Here is a 12,985-nt window from a genome sequence, read left to right as displayed (position 1 = left end):
AATCCTGAGATTGTAGCCTTTGCCTGTCTCACCTAGAGTACAGGTGTCACCTGTACATAAAACCATCAAACCAAGCAAGTATATAGTATAATCAACCATAACCAACATACCATACATGAATATAATATCATCAACTGAGAAAGTTAAAGTATACAGTATAATCAACTGTACATAAACATACCATACATAAACATACTATCATCAATTGACCAAATAGGTATAAAGTTTAATCAACCTTAACCAACGTACCATACATGAGCATAATAATTGTACCTGCATTATTTCGGGATTCTTCATCCTAGTCCATGTCCTCATCCTCTTCCTCCTCCATGTCCTCCTCCTCATCCTCCTCGTCTTCTTCGTCATCTGGCTCATCCACTAAGTACTCATCAAATGCATGCTCAACAATCTTAGCATTTTCTTCAATCAGAGTCATTGAAACACGGTTCGGATTTTGACTATTAAGAACTCGTCGACCACCATCACTCCTGCTAGAATCAACAGATACAATCCCTCTAGAAGCACCCGAGTAGGTATAAAATGAATACCTCGCGTCAAACGAATACCTACCCACCATGAAGTCGGCCTAGTGGCTTTATTGTGCTTGGTCGGCATCTGAGATCATGAACCCAAGCAACTGGCTAAAAGAACCTCCCTCTCCTGAGTTAAAATGTGGCAGATGTATCGGGAACGACGTAGGAAATTGTGTCTGATATACATACTGGCTTGTGGAATGAGGTTGTTCTTCTGGCGGTGGAGGTGGAGGTGGAGGTGGAGGTGGAGGCGGTGGTGACTATGGTTCTTGCTCTTCATTATCATCATCCATAACCTGGTCACCCTCAACATCCTCTTGGACCGCAAGATTCGACAAGTTCAAGTAATCGCCATACTTTGAACGGTACTAGTACATATAAGTATCTAATGGCTGCTGTGGAGCCATGGGTTCCTTAGTAAGAATGTGATTATACCTGTTTGTCTACTGCATCACCCAAAATAAATGAGTCGTGGCTGTGGTCCAGTTCAGATTCTTATGACCACTTAACACTTCTCCGTGTGCACGGTCTAGATTTCATTCCTGATGAGGAACTCCCTGAACGAAACCGAACTGTCGTCTAAACCTGTCAGTAGCATGTCATTCAATACACTCAAAAGATACCAGGCACCGTTGCACTCCAAATCACCGAGTGCATGTAGATATCAGTAGGAATTATGTCCGGATCAACACGATCAACAGAATATACAACCCACAAAAACTGGTAACAGTAAAGCAAGCAAATAATTAAAATCCAAATAAGTAAATCACTAGACCTGACCCACATACAATGTCAATGCAAACACACCTGGCCTTCCTAAAGTTCATCCAAGGCCTTCCTAAAATGAGCAAGCTTAAGATATCTATAGACTCTGTCTCCACGCTCCCAGTTTCGCCACCTAATATAACGTATCTTATTAACACAATTAGTTTCTAAACATGAAGATACCAGGTAAATGTAAGATAGTCTAACCTGTTTGAAAGCGGAAAACTGCGAGGTTCCCTAAGAACCGGTGCTAGATATGGTAGGCACATCTATGCCCAACACATTAGAAGTGTCAGCGGACCATCGATTTCCTTACAATCAAAATGTGAGGCCCTGCATAAACTCTTGTACAGGTGTGCTAGGCAGGCTGATCCCCAGCTATACTTGATTAGTATTATACAAAAGAAATCTATTATAGACACTAATATAATTAGATCTGCTCTTCATAGACAAATTTGGGATTTGCGATCCCAGGTAAGATCGGTTCAGGATCATGGGATCCTTTTCCAATACTAGCAAAATCACTCAGTAGAGGTAGAAATTTCCAGTGGACAGATGCCCCAGACTTGTCTCCAAACAAGATCGTATCGATCAACAACATGATGTGGCACTTAACGTACACCTGTATATTGTTCTCATCAGTCAACTGTAACCGTTCTTTTAAATCCCGTAGCCACGTCAATTTTATGCCGCTTCCTCGACAATCTGACTTTCTCGGTGCGACCCCAAATTAATGCAGACACTCTGCCTCTGAGGCCTCAAAACTACTCAAAGTCATGCCTATCACTGGAAGGCCGTCGGTCGGAAGACCAAAGATCATAGCCACTAGGGGTGGCAACACTACCCGAACCCGCGGGTACCCACCCCGCCCCTACCCGTTCGGGGCGGGTAATTACCCGCACCCGCACCGGTGCGGGTTTTAGCGGGGCGGGTTCTTGGGCGGGGCGGGGCGGGGTCGGGTTTAGGTTAAACCCGCCCCTACCCGCGCCCCTGTATATATAATAGATATATAAATATATATTTTTAATATATAATATATGTAATATATATAAAATAATTAGTAAAATGATTAATAACATTGTATCATATTTAAATTTTTACTTTAATTTATGTTATGAACGTAAATAATGGTTATATAATTTTTAAAATTTTATTTTATTTTTTGGATTTAATAATTATTGGGGCGGGTTAGGGTTTAACATTTTACTACCCGCGGGTAGAAGCGGGGCGGGTTCAATGCGGGTTTTTGTTGAGCGGGGCGGGGTCGGGTAGAGCAAAAACCCGCCCCTACCCGCCCCGTTGCCACCCCTAATAGCCACGTCTTCCAGTGTCACAGCACATTCACCAACTGGAAGGTGAAAGGTATGTGTGTACGGGTGCCACCTTTCCACTAAAATATTTACCAGTGCTTTCTGACATTGAACTACTCCAATCTGACTAACATGGTAAAACCCAGTTGATTGTAAATGCTCCTCCACTCTCTCATTGTACCGATCCGGAGGGACAGGGTGATCACATGTCATCATCCGTAAAGCCTACAAAAGCATAGCAAAAGCACGATTCAAATTACACAATTATCATACATAATTTTAAAAATATCATTAAAACATATAATTATATTGAATCTGATTTACTAAGTAATAACATTTTCATCTCTAATTTTAATTAATGTACATAGAGCCTATATCTAAGTTGCTGCAGATAATAGTTACTAATACATAGTTTCACTTTCTATCTAACTAATAATGTTCCAATGTAATAATCATAAAACCTCAACTAAAATAACATACTTCTATACATTAAAAGGCTAATAGGAAACAAGTTATTACTACCAAAACCGCAAATAAATTATACTTTACAGATCGTAATTTACTATTTAAAATTATCAACATTGTTCTAGAAAAATATACACCAAAAGTATCCTAAAATTATAATTTTTAGAATTAATTATAACAGTTAACTAATTAATTATTATTTCTAAAATTATTATAAAAAATTATAAACAAATTATTCTTAATACTAATCTATTATATTGAATTTAATTACAACAGTTAACAACTATAATTTCTAATATTATTACAAAAAATTCTAATATTAATTTTTTTACTTCTAATCTGTTATTAAAAAAGAATCTAAACAACAATTAACTACATTTAAACATATATATTTCTAAACAAGAACCAACTACACTTACGCCTTATTTAAACATTTATTTTTAAATTTCTATCAATAAATCTATACACTAATTCATATATATGTTCTTAGATCAACTCCTAACAACTATAAATATCCTAACAACCATAAATATAATTAAATTTCTAAAAAGAATAAAAAATCTGCAAAAAATAAAAAGAAATTAAAAAAAAATTTACCTAATCAGAATAGGTCAAATATTTTACAATGTGAAGTTCCGGATGATCAACATTTCTAAGATGGAGCTCTATGTGTTGGGTGGAGAAAGAAGAAAAAGTGAATTTAGTTGGTACGCATGCAATGACTCGGTTTGGTAGTGTTAAAGGGGCACCATTTGTGGAGAGCAAGCATTTAGCGACGTGTGGCTTGGACAAGCGCAAATCAGATGGTCCGCTTTTGGACCAGGAAATTGGAGGGTCCGAGTTTTCATCATCAAATCGCAAGGTCCGATTACTGTGTTCCTGATACCACAGCCCGATAAAACTCCCCTGCTCTCTATATCCCTGTCCTACACTAACGTTGCCATTTTCTTAGGGTAACAAAGAGAGTGAGTGAGTAAGTGAGTGAAAAAGTGAAGTAGTATATATTGAAAGTATGGGTGGGTTTTATTTATAGGGGTTGATGTCCAAATTTTTTGCGCTTTTTAATCATCCAATAGTATTTGAACGAACAATTTTATAAAATAAAATGTTAATTATCATTAATTTTATAATTTTTATAAAATATATATTTTATTATCTTAATTTATGAGCGATAAACTTCTCACTTTATTATTTAACTAATTTTTTAGTAAAATGTCCATAGTACATAACGTTTACATATACAAAAGTACAACAATCAAACAAATAGCTTTCATTATAGATATTGTCTCTCTTAATTTTGCATCGATCATCACACCTTTCATGAAATGCTTTTATCAAATGTTTTTAGCTGCATCAGAAAACAAAATGTTTTCATGAAATAACTCAACAAATAATTTGATGACCAATCTAAATTCTCAAAGCAACTTTTAAGTAAAAATGAAAACATGATGTGGTTAGACAAATGCCATAAGAAGTGCACATGCATAGGTGCTTGTTGGGCAATATTTGGAATTTTTCACTACTTGCTAGGCAGATATACAAGTTTCCAAGGTCTTCGGTAATAGCACTGTTCTTTTTTAGTAATTAAAAAAAACCCTTACATCAAATAATTTGCCTAACCTCATCATCACAATCATCAAACCAAGACAAAATAAAAGACAAATTACTTAATAAAATCCCATGGATTTAAAAAGTAGTAAAAGCAAAAGTTAGAAATAAAGAGAGTGGGGACATGGAACAAAGCATGTTCAAAGCAGAGAAGTGAGAAAAATCAGGGGTTCTGAAAAGAAGGCGAGTTCTATAAAAATGGAGTCCAAGTTAGCATAATGCATAATCTGTGTTTGGTCACTTGTGAGAGTTTTCAAAGAGAGAGAGAATATCTTAGACACACATGCATGGTCTTACGACCCTATATTTACGTAATAAAAGTAGGGATAATTATAAGAAACCACTCAGATATAGGATTAGAATTTAAAATTTTTAAAATTAATATATATAATAGAAATATTTTAATTATTTTTATAAAAATAATATTAATTTAGACTAATTAAATTTGATTTATTTTTTTATTAAATTAATTTGTTTGATCTAATTTTAACAAAAATAATATAATTTAACTAATTATATGTATTAGATTTTAGTTATTAAAAAATATCTTTAAAAAAAATTTTAAATGACTTTATTTGAATAAATTTTTAATTATAAATACAAATTTTGATAATAAATATCTTAAGAATACTACTTCAAGATACAAAACTGGAGATTTTCTATTAAAAATAGTATTGTTAAATGTTAAGTTTCAATTACATTGAATAAAAGAAATTGCTTTATTAAATAACGGAAAAGCTCTGCATACAAGCCATTAGGGCTTGTATGCTTTACAAGTTTATTAAATAATAAATTTAAAATACTCGCTCCTCCAGCTACGTTGATCACACGCGCTATATAATATGCCGCGTATATCTAACTTCCAAATTTAAAATATTTGTTTCCTTCTTCGTTTTCGTTATTTTGAGATTTGGTTGTTCTTCTTCTCGCGCGTTTTCGCTCATTCTTCTCCATCGATCTTTTCCTCTTCTTTTCTCACTGGTATGTTCTTCGTTTACGTTCTGTTTTTCTCTCTCTGCAACTCGAGCTTCGTTTTCTCTGTTGATTTGTTGTTTTCTGAAATCAAAGTTCGAACTCGTTTTGAAGATAATGGATCCTTCAAGCTCAGATTCTGCGCTGAATCCAGGCGATGTGGATTATGAATTTGAATCTAACGAAGTTCCTGAGGTTTGATTTACAGTAATTTGTATAGCATTGTGTTGTTTAAAAATTGCTGAACATTGTTTAATTATCTGGAATTTATAGCAGACGCTCGGGTGTAGATCAATCTCTTCTTTGGGTGTATTTTAGCTATTAGTGTGGGTGTATATACACTTTACTGGTTTTTTGTTATTTTTAATTGAGTTGTTGTTGTTCAGTTGTATTATATGTATTATATCAGACATGATTGTGTGTGTTTTAGTTTTTGAGATGGTGTATTCTGCAGTCTGTGTATTCACAGTTTATGGCTTTAAAGGTCATTCTGTAGTTGAGTTGTTTCGGTTCGGGTGTATCATATAAGACATGATTGGGTGTATTTTGTATCATATCTATGGGTGTATTCACAGTTCTGACACGGTTTATTGTGCAGCCTCTCTCTGTTGTTGATGATGAGCTTGTTCCGAAGGTCGGAATGACCTTTAGGACCCTTGAAGATGCCGGAAAATTTTACAGGAACTACGCCAAGGCTGCAGGTTTCTCTACAAGAGTTCGGTGCACAAATAGGAAGGGAAACGAGATTAAGAATCAACTGATTACATGTAGCAGAGAGGGAAAATGGAAATCTAAAATATCTCCAACCGAGAAGACCAATCCGACAGCCGGTTTAAACTGTCCTGCAAGAATTTATATACACACATTGAAGGATGTCGGTGCTTGGATCATTTCAAAGGTTGTGCTGGATCATTCACACCCCTGCTGTCCAAGCAAAGCAGAGATGCTCAAACAGCACAGGGAACTAAGCATGTCCATTCGTCGTACGATAGAGAATAACGACGAGGCCGGTATCAGACCAAGCAAAACCTACCAATCATTTGTTGCGGCTGCCGGGGGTCACCGCGAGTTAAATTTCATCGAAAAGGACGTGAGAAATTACATTACCAGGGAAGTGCGGAATGTTTCCGAACAAGAAGATGCAAAGGAATTCGGGAAATATTTGTTAAGGATGAAAGAGAAGAATCCGAATTTCTTTTTCGAGCTCCAACTCGAGGAGGATCAATCGATTAAGCTGGCCTTTTGGGCCGACGCAAGAAGCAGAGCGGCCTGTGAGTATTTCGGAGACGTCATTTCATTCGACACCACCTACAATACAAACAGGTAACAAATTGTCCCTTTTTATGATGCTAAATTAATTTATTTTTACTAATCCGCAGCAGAGGTGTATATTGGCCGTGTCATTGGGTGTATTCTAAGCATTTGTTGGGGTGTACCTAATGATTTTGCATTCTGGACCATGGCACTTCGTTTCAGGTATAATTTGGTCTGTGGTTCTTTTGTCGGGGTGAATCACCACGGCCAGTCAACACTTCTTGGATGCTCTTTGATGAAGAACGAAGAAATTGAATCATTCAAATGGTTATTTCAATGCTGGCTTCGTTGCATGGGAGGAAACGCTCCGAAAGGGTTTCTCACCGATCAGTGCGCATCAATGAAAAGGGCTTTAGAGGCCTGTATGCCAACAACAGTTCACCGCTGGTGTATTTGGCACATCATGAAGAAGATTCCAAGCAAATTAAACGGGTACAAGGCACACGCCGATGTCGAACAACAAATGAGCCATGTTGTTTGGAACTCTCACAGCAAAGACTCATTCGATAGGAATTGGAACGATTTTCTGGTGAATTTTGGTCTTGCGGACAACAAGTGGCTCTCAGGTAATGTGTTTTTAAATTCTGCAGCAGAGGTGTAAATTGTACTGTCTCTCGGGTGTATTTTACAGTGTGTGTTTGGGTGTATTATGCAGATCTGTACGAAGACCGTCACATATGGGTTCCTATCTATCTGGACCACCACTTCTGGGCAGGGATGAGAAGCACACAAAGGAGCGAGAGCATGCATTCATTTTTTAACAAGTACATCACCCGTAACAGCTCGCTCATTCAGTTCGTCAAACAGTACGATAATTGCCTCGGAAGCAGGGAGCAAGCAGAGAGAGAATCAGATGCTGCAGATTTTCATACGGTCATACCATGTGCAACCAAATCCCCCATCGAAACTCAGTTTCAAGATGCGTACACCCAAGCAAAGTTTAGGGAAGTCCAAGCCCAATTCAGAGGAAAGGCGAATTGCATCACCAGATTAAAGAATTCTGCTCTAGGCTATTCAGTATACGAAGTCGGAGAACAAGTTTCCAGCTCAATATTGGACAAGTTCGCGGTTACCTACGACTCAGTTGCAGCCGAGGTAAAATGCCAATGTTTATTATTCGAGTCGAGAGGGATACTATGCCGTCACGCACTAAGCGTGTTAAGCTTCGAACAAGTAAGCCAAGTGTCCCCTAGGTACATACTGGAACGATGGAGCAAGAAGGTAAAGAGGCGACACACACACATCAAGAGCAGCCACGACGAGCCACTAATTGAGCCAAGAAGCAAGAGGTTCGACCAACTTGTTTTCCGTTCGCAAAATATTTGCGAATTTGCCTCCGAATCAGAGGAGCTGACTGCAATTCTGCACCGTGCGTACGACAACGTCATGGCCGAGATGGAAGCAGTAAAAGCCAAAAGGAAGGGGACATCTTCTTTATCCCACGAAGACGCCAACTTGGAATCCGTTAACGAGCTTCAAAGCCCGCCAAGGATTCGAACAAGAGGACGTCCAAAAAACAGGCTAGGTTCAAAGCTGGAGAAACAGATTGCAAATGCCACAAAGAAGAAGAAGACAAAAGTTTTAAGCGAGGTAAATGTGATGTTCTTTAAATCTGTGGCGATTGAGTTTATTTTTCTAGTTAATTGTTTAGCTAATGCGTGAGTGTTATATTCAGATAAACCTGTTTGATGCTGCATCAGCGGCGCATTCAAGTAGCAGCCAATACCAGGGACAAGTTATAAATTATCAGTTCAGGGTACCAGCAGCAGGGGATAACTCTTTGGGTGTATAGTTATAGGGAGTATGGGTGTAAAATCCCTGTTACCTTTGGGTGTATTTTTGTTAATAGACAATTTACATATAGACACATATATAGATACATATAGAACAAAAGCTGTAAAAATTCACAGGTTATGGGCGTATTTTTCAGTTGATGTTTTTTTTTTTCATATTTTAGTAGTTGTAATTCATTCATTTTGAATACTGCACAGACAGTTGGGTGTATATTATTACTCAACCTCGGGTGTATTATTAGACTAGCGTTGGGTGTAACAATTTATAATATGCGTATGCCTTGATTTTTTGCTTTATGTTTTACCACCTGTAATACAGTTTTTAAATACATCACAGACAGTTTATTAGCACAGATAGTTTAACTATGGGAAAAAATATACATTGAATAAATTGAATGGCAAACATTTACATCATTTGTTCAATTTACAAACTACCCAGTTTCTATATCCTCAGAATTAATCTGACAGAACGGACTCAATAATACAGAGGATGGCTTCGACAGCCTTATAGCACTAGTCTCTCTAATTGCCTGATCTCTCTGTCTATTCAACTCACTAAATAGTATCCGGGAAGCATATTCCACTCTGTAGTGGTCCACCTCCTCCTACAATTAAAAAGTATGTTATGTTTAAACAGAAATATTAATTCAGTAAAGTAATACAGAGTTATATACTTCTAAAGACAGTTACCTGTGTCCAGTTATCCCATTCATACTTCCCCTTTTTAATGTTTTCCGGCTCTATTAACTCAAGCCACTTCATTACGTAAATAGCGCAGTCATAGCTGAAAACGAAGAAAATAAATTACAAATCTCATTTAGGAAAGTTTAAGGTTCAGAGTCACAAATCTATACCTTGTTTTTTGGCCTGAAATTTTAACATATGGGGCTTTAATTTCCTTCTCCTTTTCGCCTTTCTCGAGAGGTTTCCCGCCGGCATATGCTATCAATCTCGAAAATACATATCCCTTAAATACCAAAACAAGTCAGTAATACACCCGAGTCAATTGACAAGACACACCCAACTTAATATGGAATATACACCCAATTGAATATGGAATATACACCCAATTGAATATAGAATATACACCCAACTCAACTTTCAAAACAGACGTATCTATTAAAGTAAAGAAGACAGAGGGAACTTACAGTGAATTTATTAATGTCTTTTCTCTCATGGCTTGGAGCTTTTTTGTGCAGCGGGTCAAGTATTTGACATTTCCGCGTTCTTGTATTTATCAGCCATAACCACCAATGTCCCGAGTGGCAAACAGGAGCAAAAATCTGAAAGATTGCCACATTTCAACAGTCTGTTATTTTACTTGGCATATAAGTAAATAAGCGTACTAACAAATTTACGAAACAAAAACTTACATATGGATGCGAACTTAATTTTTTCCTATCTATGAAGGGGATGAAATTGGGGTAGGCTTCCACCCTGAATTCTCTGTTCGTTTTCGGAGATATGAATTCCCCCTTTGGGTGATCAGAAAGTGCCATGCTCTGCAAGAATTGCAATACAAGAAATGAAAACATGAACATAAACAACTTACACCCAATCTAAGCTAAAAAAATACACCCAAACCAATGCATAAAATACACCCAAAGTTCGTAGAAGTAACACTTACCACAATATCTGGGGGGAGACAGTATATTTGTGCATGAAACCTCTTTTCCTTTTCTGGTTTAGGATGAGGCAGATGGCAGATACAACCTAGAAATCAATTTTAAATTAATAACCATTGCAGTTGACTTTGGTGTAAAAACATTAATGTTAGTCTAAAATTACCTGACATTCTATATCACTGTTTGCCTGGAGGGATGCAAGGTGCGTTCTCATCAAAATGTACTCTCCTTGGCCAGTCACAGTGCATATCTCCTCAAACTCGTTAGTATCGCCCTTTGCATCCTCCTTCAGTCTCGTCCCTCAGATGTAGCACTTTTCTTTCATATCATCCGGAATTTGATTTGTTCCCCCCGGTGTTTCAAACTTAGCAGAACTTTCTCCCCCAGTCTCCCTCCGAATTTGCGGACTTTCGTCTTTTCCCTTTGCTAACTTTTGGACCAAACTGTCCAATTGTTCCAGTATAGTTGCAGTTTCTGGAGATTTTTCCCTTTTTGTCTCCTGCGTCGACGCTCCCTCCTGGCTTGAATCTGTCAACCCGAGGCTGAATGATGGCATCGGCAGATCTGTTTTAGGAACATAGCTTGCTGTCCGTGCCATCATCAACAGGGCAGCAGCGTCCTCGGCGTCTGGATGACTGCATCAGTATGTATAAGAATGAGAGTAAGAATAAGAATATACGGATGACAAGCAAGGATTGATTCTAGTCTAATTAACTTACATTTTTGTTGGAGCTGGGGGAAGCTTGGGTGTTGTTTCTTGATGTTGTTTGGGGGTTTCAGGAGTGCTGCACAGTTGCACAAAATCGATCAGGAAGAGTATACACCCAAACTCTTAGCAAATATACACCCAAACATTAAGCAAATATACACCCAATACTATTTTCTTACGTTTCTCTAGCCCCTTCAATCTGTAGCATAGGGGTTGGTTCGGAATCTGCGTCAGTGGTTGTTTGCTGGGATGGCGGCACAAAAAATTGGATCGGGACTCTAAACAAGAATAAAAATGAAAGGTTAACAACATATTTGAAAATATTAAGGTTATAAGGTTGAAATATTCTTGCATGTCTCACATTGCAAGCGCTTCCGACGGCGTTTGTTCCCTAACAACCATCATATTCGAATCGTCCGGAGTCAACCTAAAATACACGCAAAGAAGGTCAACAAATACACCCGAACAATTCAAAAAGAAGACGGGCTTTGTTTTTTGAGAACTTACATAGTTGCAGTTTTTGCTTTTTTTTGCTGCCTTTTTTTCTTGAATAAAATAATAAAGGGCTTTTTTTTCTAAAAAAAATATATACAGAATTAGAAGTAGAAGTTATTAGAAGAAGAAAAGTAACGGTTATTTGAAAGAGAAATTACATGCTCTGAGACGACAGGGTTACACTACTCTGTTCTGTGCGTCTTTGAGAGGAAGTATCATCACTTCCCAAGTTGACAGCCGGTAGTCTAAACAGATTTCATGTTATTCAAAACAAATATACATCCAACTTAGTGAACAAGATACACCCAACTTGATGCACAGAATACACCCATATTGTTTCACAGAATACATAACAAGATTTTATTAAATAATAAAGCTTCTTACGTTTCAGAGGACACATAGCGATCTTCTGTCGATCCCAGGTCAGGCTGGTTGTCCCTGCGAAACAAGATACAATTATTAGCAAACAAAAGTCACCAAAATCTCAAATACACAGCACAGCAAGACATACCCCTCTGCAGCAGATTTACGAACGTTTTCCCCTAGCCATTCATCGAGTTCGTCACTCGATATTTCATATGTCTCACTACATTCATAAAATAAGACGTTAACAAAAATAATTACGATGATAGACCATAGTATAGCTTACGAGGTACTGTACCCGTCAAAGTATTGATCTTCTTCAGGAGGTGAATCCTCCACAACTACTTTTTTCTTTTTTTGTGGTGTTCTGGGTGGAAAAAAAAAACAGTACCAATCAGAAATAAAAAATTAATTTTATCACAGAATTTTATCCAAAGAAGTGCTTACTCTTTTGGAGTTGTTTTTGTTTCTTTCTTTTTCTTCTCCTTCTCCGCAGGCAATGATTCTTCGCTCCTATAAGTCAATAACAGACGCTTCAGTTAATACACGAAATCTTTATAACGAAGCCAAAAGAAAGGAGTAATAATTTCAGGACATTACTCGTCACTTGGTTCAGATTCAGATTCTGAATCAGAATCCGACTCCTCTTCCCTCTGCTTTCTTTTTCTTGAGTCCATTCTGCAGGCAAACAATCATCATTTAGAACATACTAAAAATACACCCAATTGAATTCATGAGACACACCCAACTGAGTATACAATATACACCCAACGCAGCAAAAGAAACACACCCTGCTTAATAAGCTACATACACCCAACGTGGACAAGCAAAATACACCCAAACCCTATAAAGAAATTACACCCAAGTATGGTACCTACTTTTTCCCCTTTTTGCCGGGGTGTTTAATTCCCGAATCCTCCGAGTCTTCTTGAGCCTCAGACTCAGAGGTAGAAGTGTCACTCTCGGTAGTTTCTGTCTCCGAAGACGATGTTGAGCTCGCCTTCCTTTTTTTTGTTTTTTTTATTTCCTGTTC

At 37.5% G+C, this 12,985-nt stretch overlaps 2 protein-coding genes across 2 annotated transcripts; one reads left to right on the top strand and one right to left on the bottom strand.

Annotated features, from left to right (window-relative positions):
- The first annotated feature begins 7,256 nt into the window (after positions 1 to 7,256).
- On the top strand, positions 7,257 to 8,759 carry LOC130966987 (protein FAR-RED IMPAIRED RESPONSE 1-like). Its single transcript, XM_057891808.1, has 3 exons — positions 7,257 to 7,533; positions 7,623 to 8,062; positions 8,643 to 8,759. The coding sequence occupies exons 1-3, from the start codon at positions 7,260 to 7,262 to the stop codon at positions 8,757 to 8,759; spliced, it is 831 nt and encodes a 276-aa protein (XP_057747791.1). The 5' UTR covers positions 7,257 to 7,259.
- A 1,927-nt stretch (positions 8,760 to 10,686) lies between these two features.
- LOC130966986 (uncharacterized) lies at positions 10,687 to 12,960 on the bottom strand. Its single transcript, XM_057891807.1, has 11 exons — positions 12,831 to 12,960; positions 12,553 to 12,630; positions 12,400 to 12,465; positions 12,251 to 12,319; positions 12,101 to 12,175; positions 11,974 to 12,027; positions 11,748 to 11,834; positions 11,456 to 11,521; positions 11,274 to 11,372; positions 11,105 to 11,170; positions 10,687 to 11,020 (listed from the first exon to the last, which is right to left on the bottom strand). The coding sequence occupies exons 2-11, from the start codon at positions 12,627 to 12,629 to the stop codon at positions 10,687 to 10,689; spliced, it is 993 nt and encodes a 330-aa protein (XP_057747790.1). The 5' UTR covers position 12,630; positions 12,831 to 12,960.
- Positions 12,961 to 12,985: the final 25 nt, after the last annotated feature.

This window comes from Arachis stenosperma, chromosome 3, assembly GCF_014773155.1.
Source record: "Arachis stenosperma cultivar V10309 chromosome 3, arast.V10309.gnm1.PFL2, whole genome shotgun sequence".
In the NCBI taxonomy this organism is placed as follows: domain Eukaryota; kingdom Viridiplantae; phylum Streptophyta; class Magnoliopsida; order Fabales; family Fabaceae; genus Arachis; species Arachis stenosperma.
The sequence above is the reverse complement of the archived record's forward strand: the minus strand, read 5'-3'. Positions and strand labels throughout refer to the sequence as shown.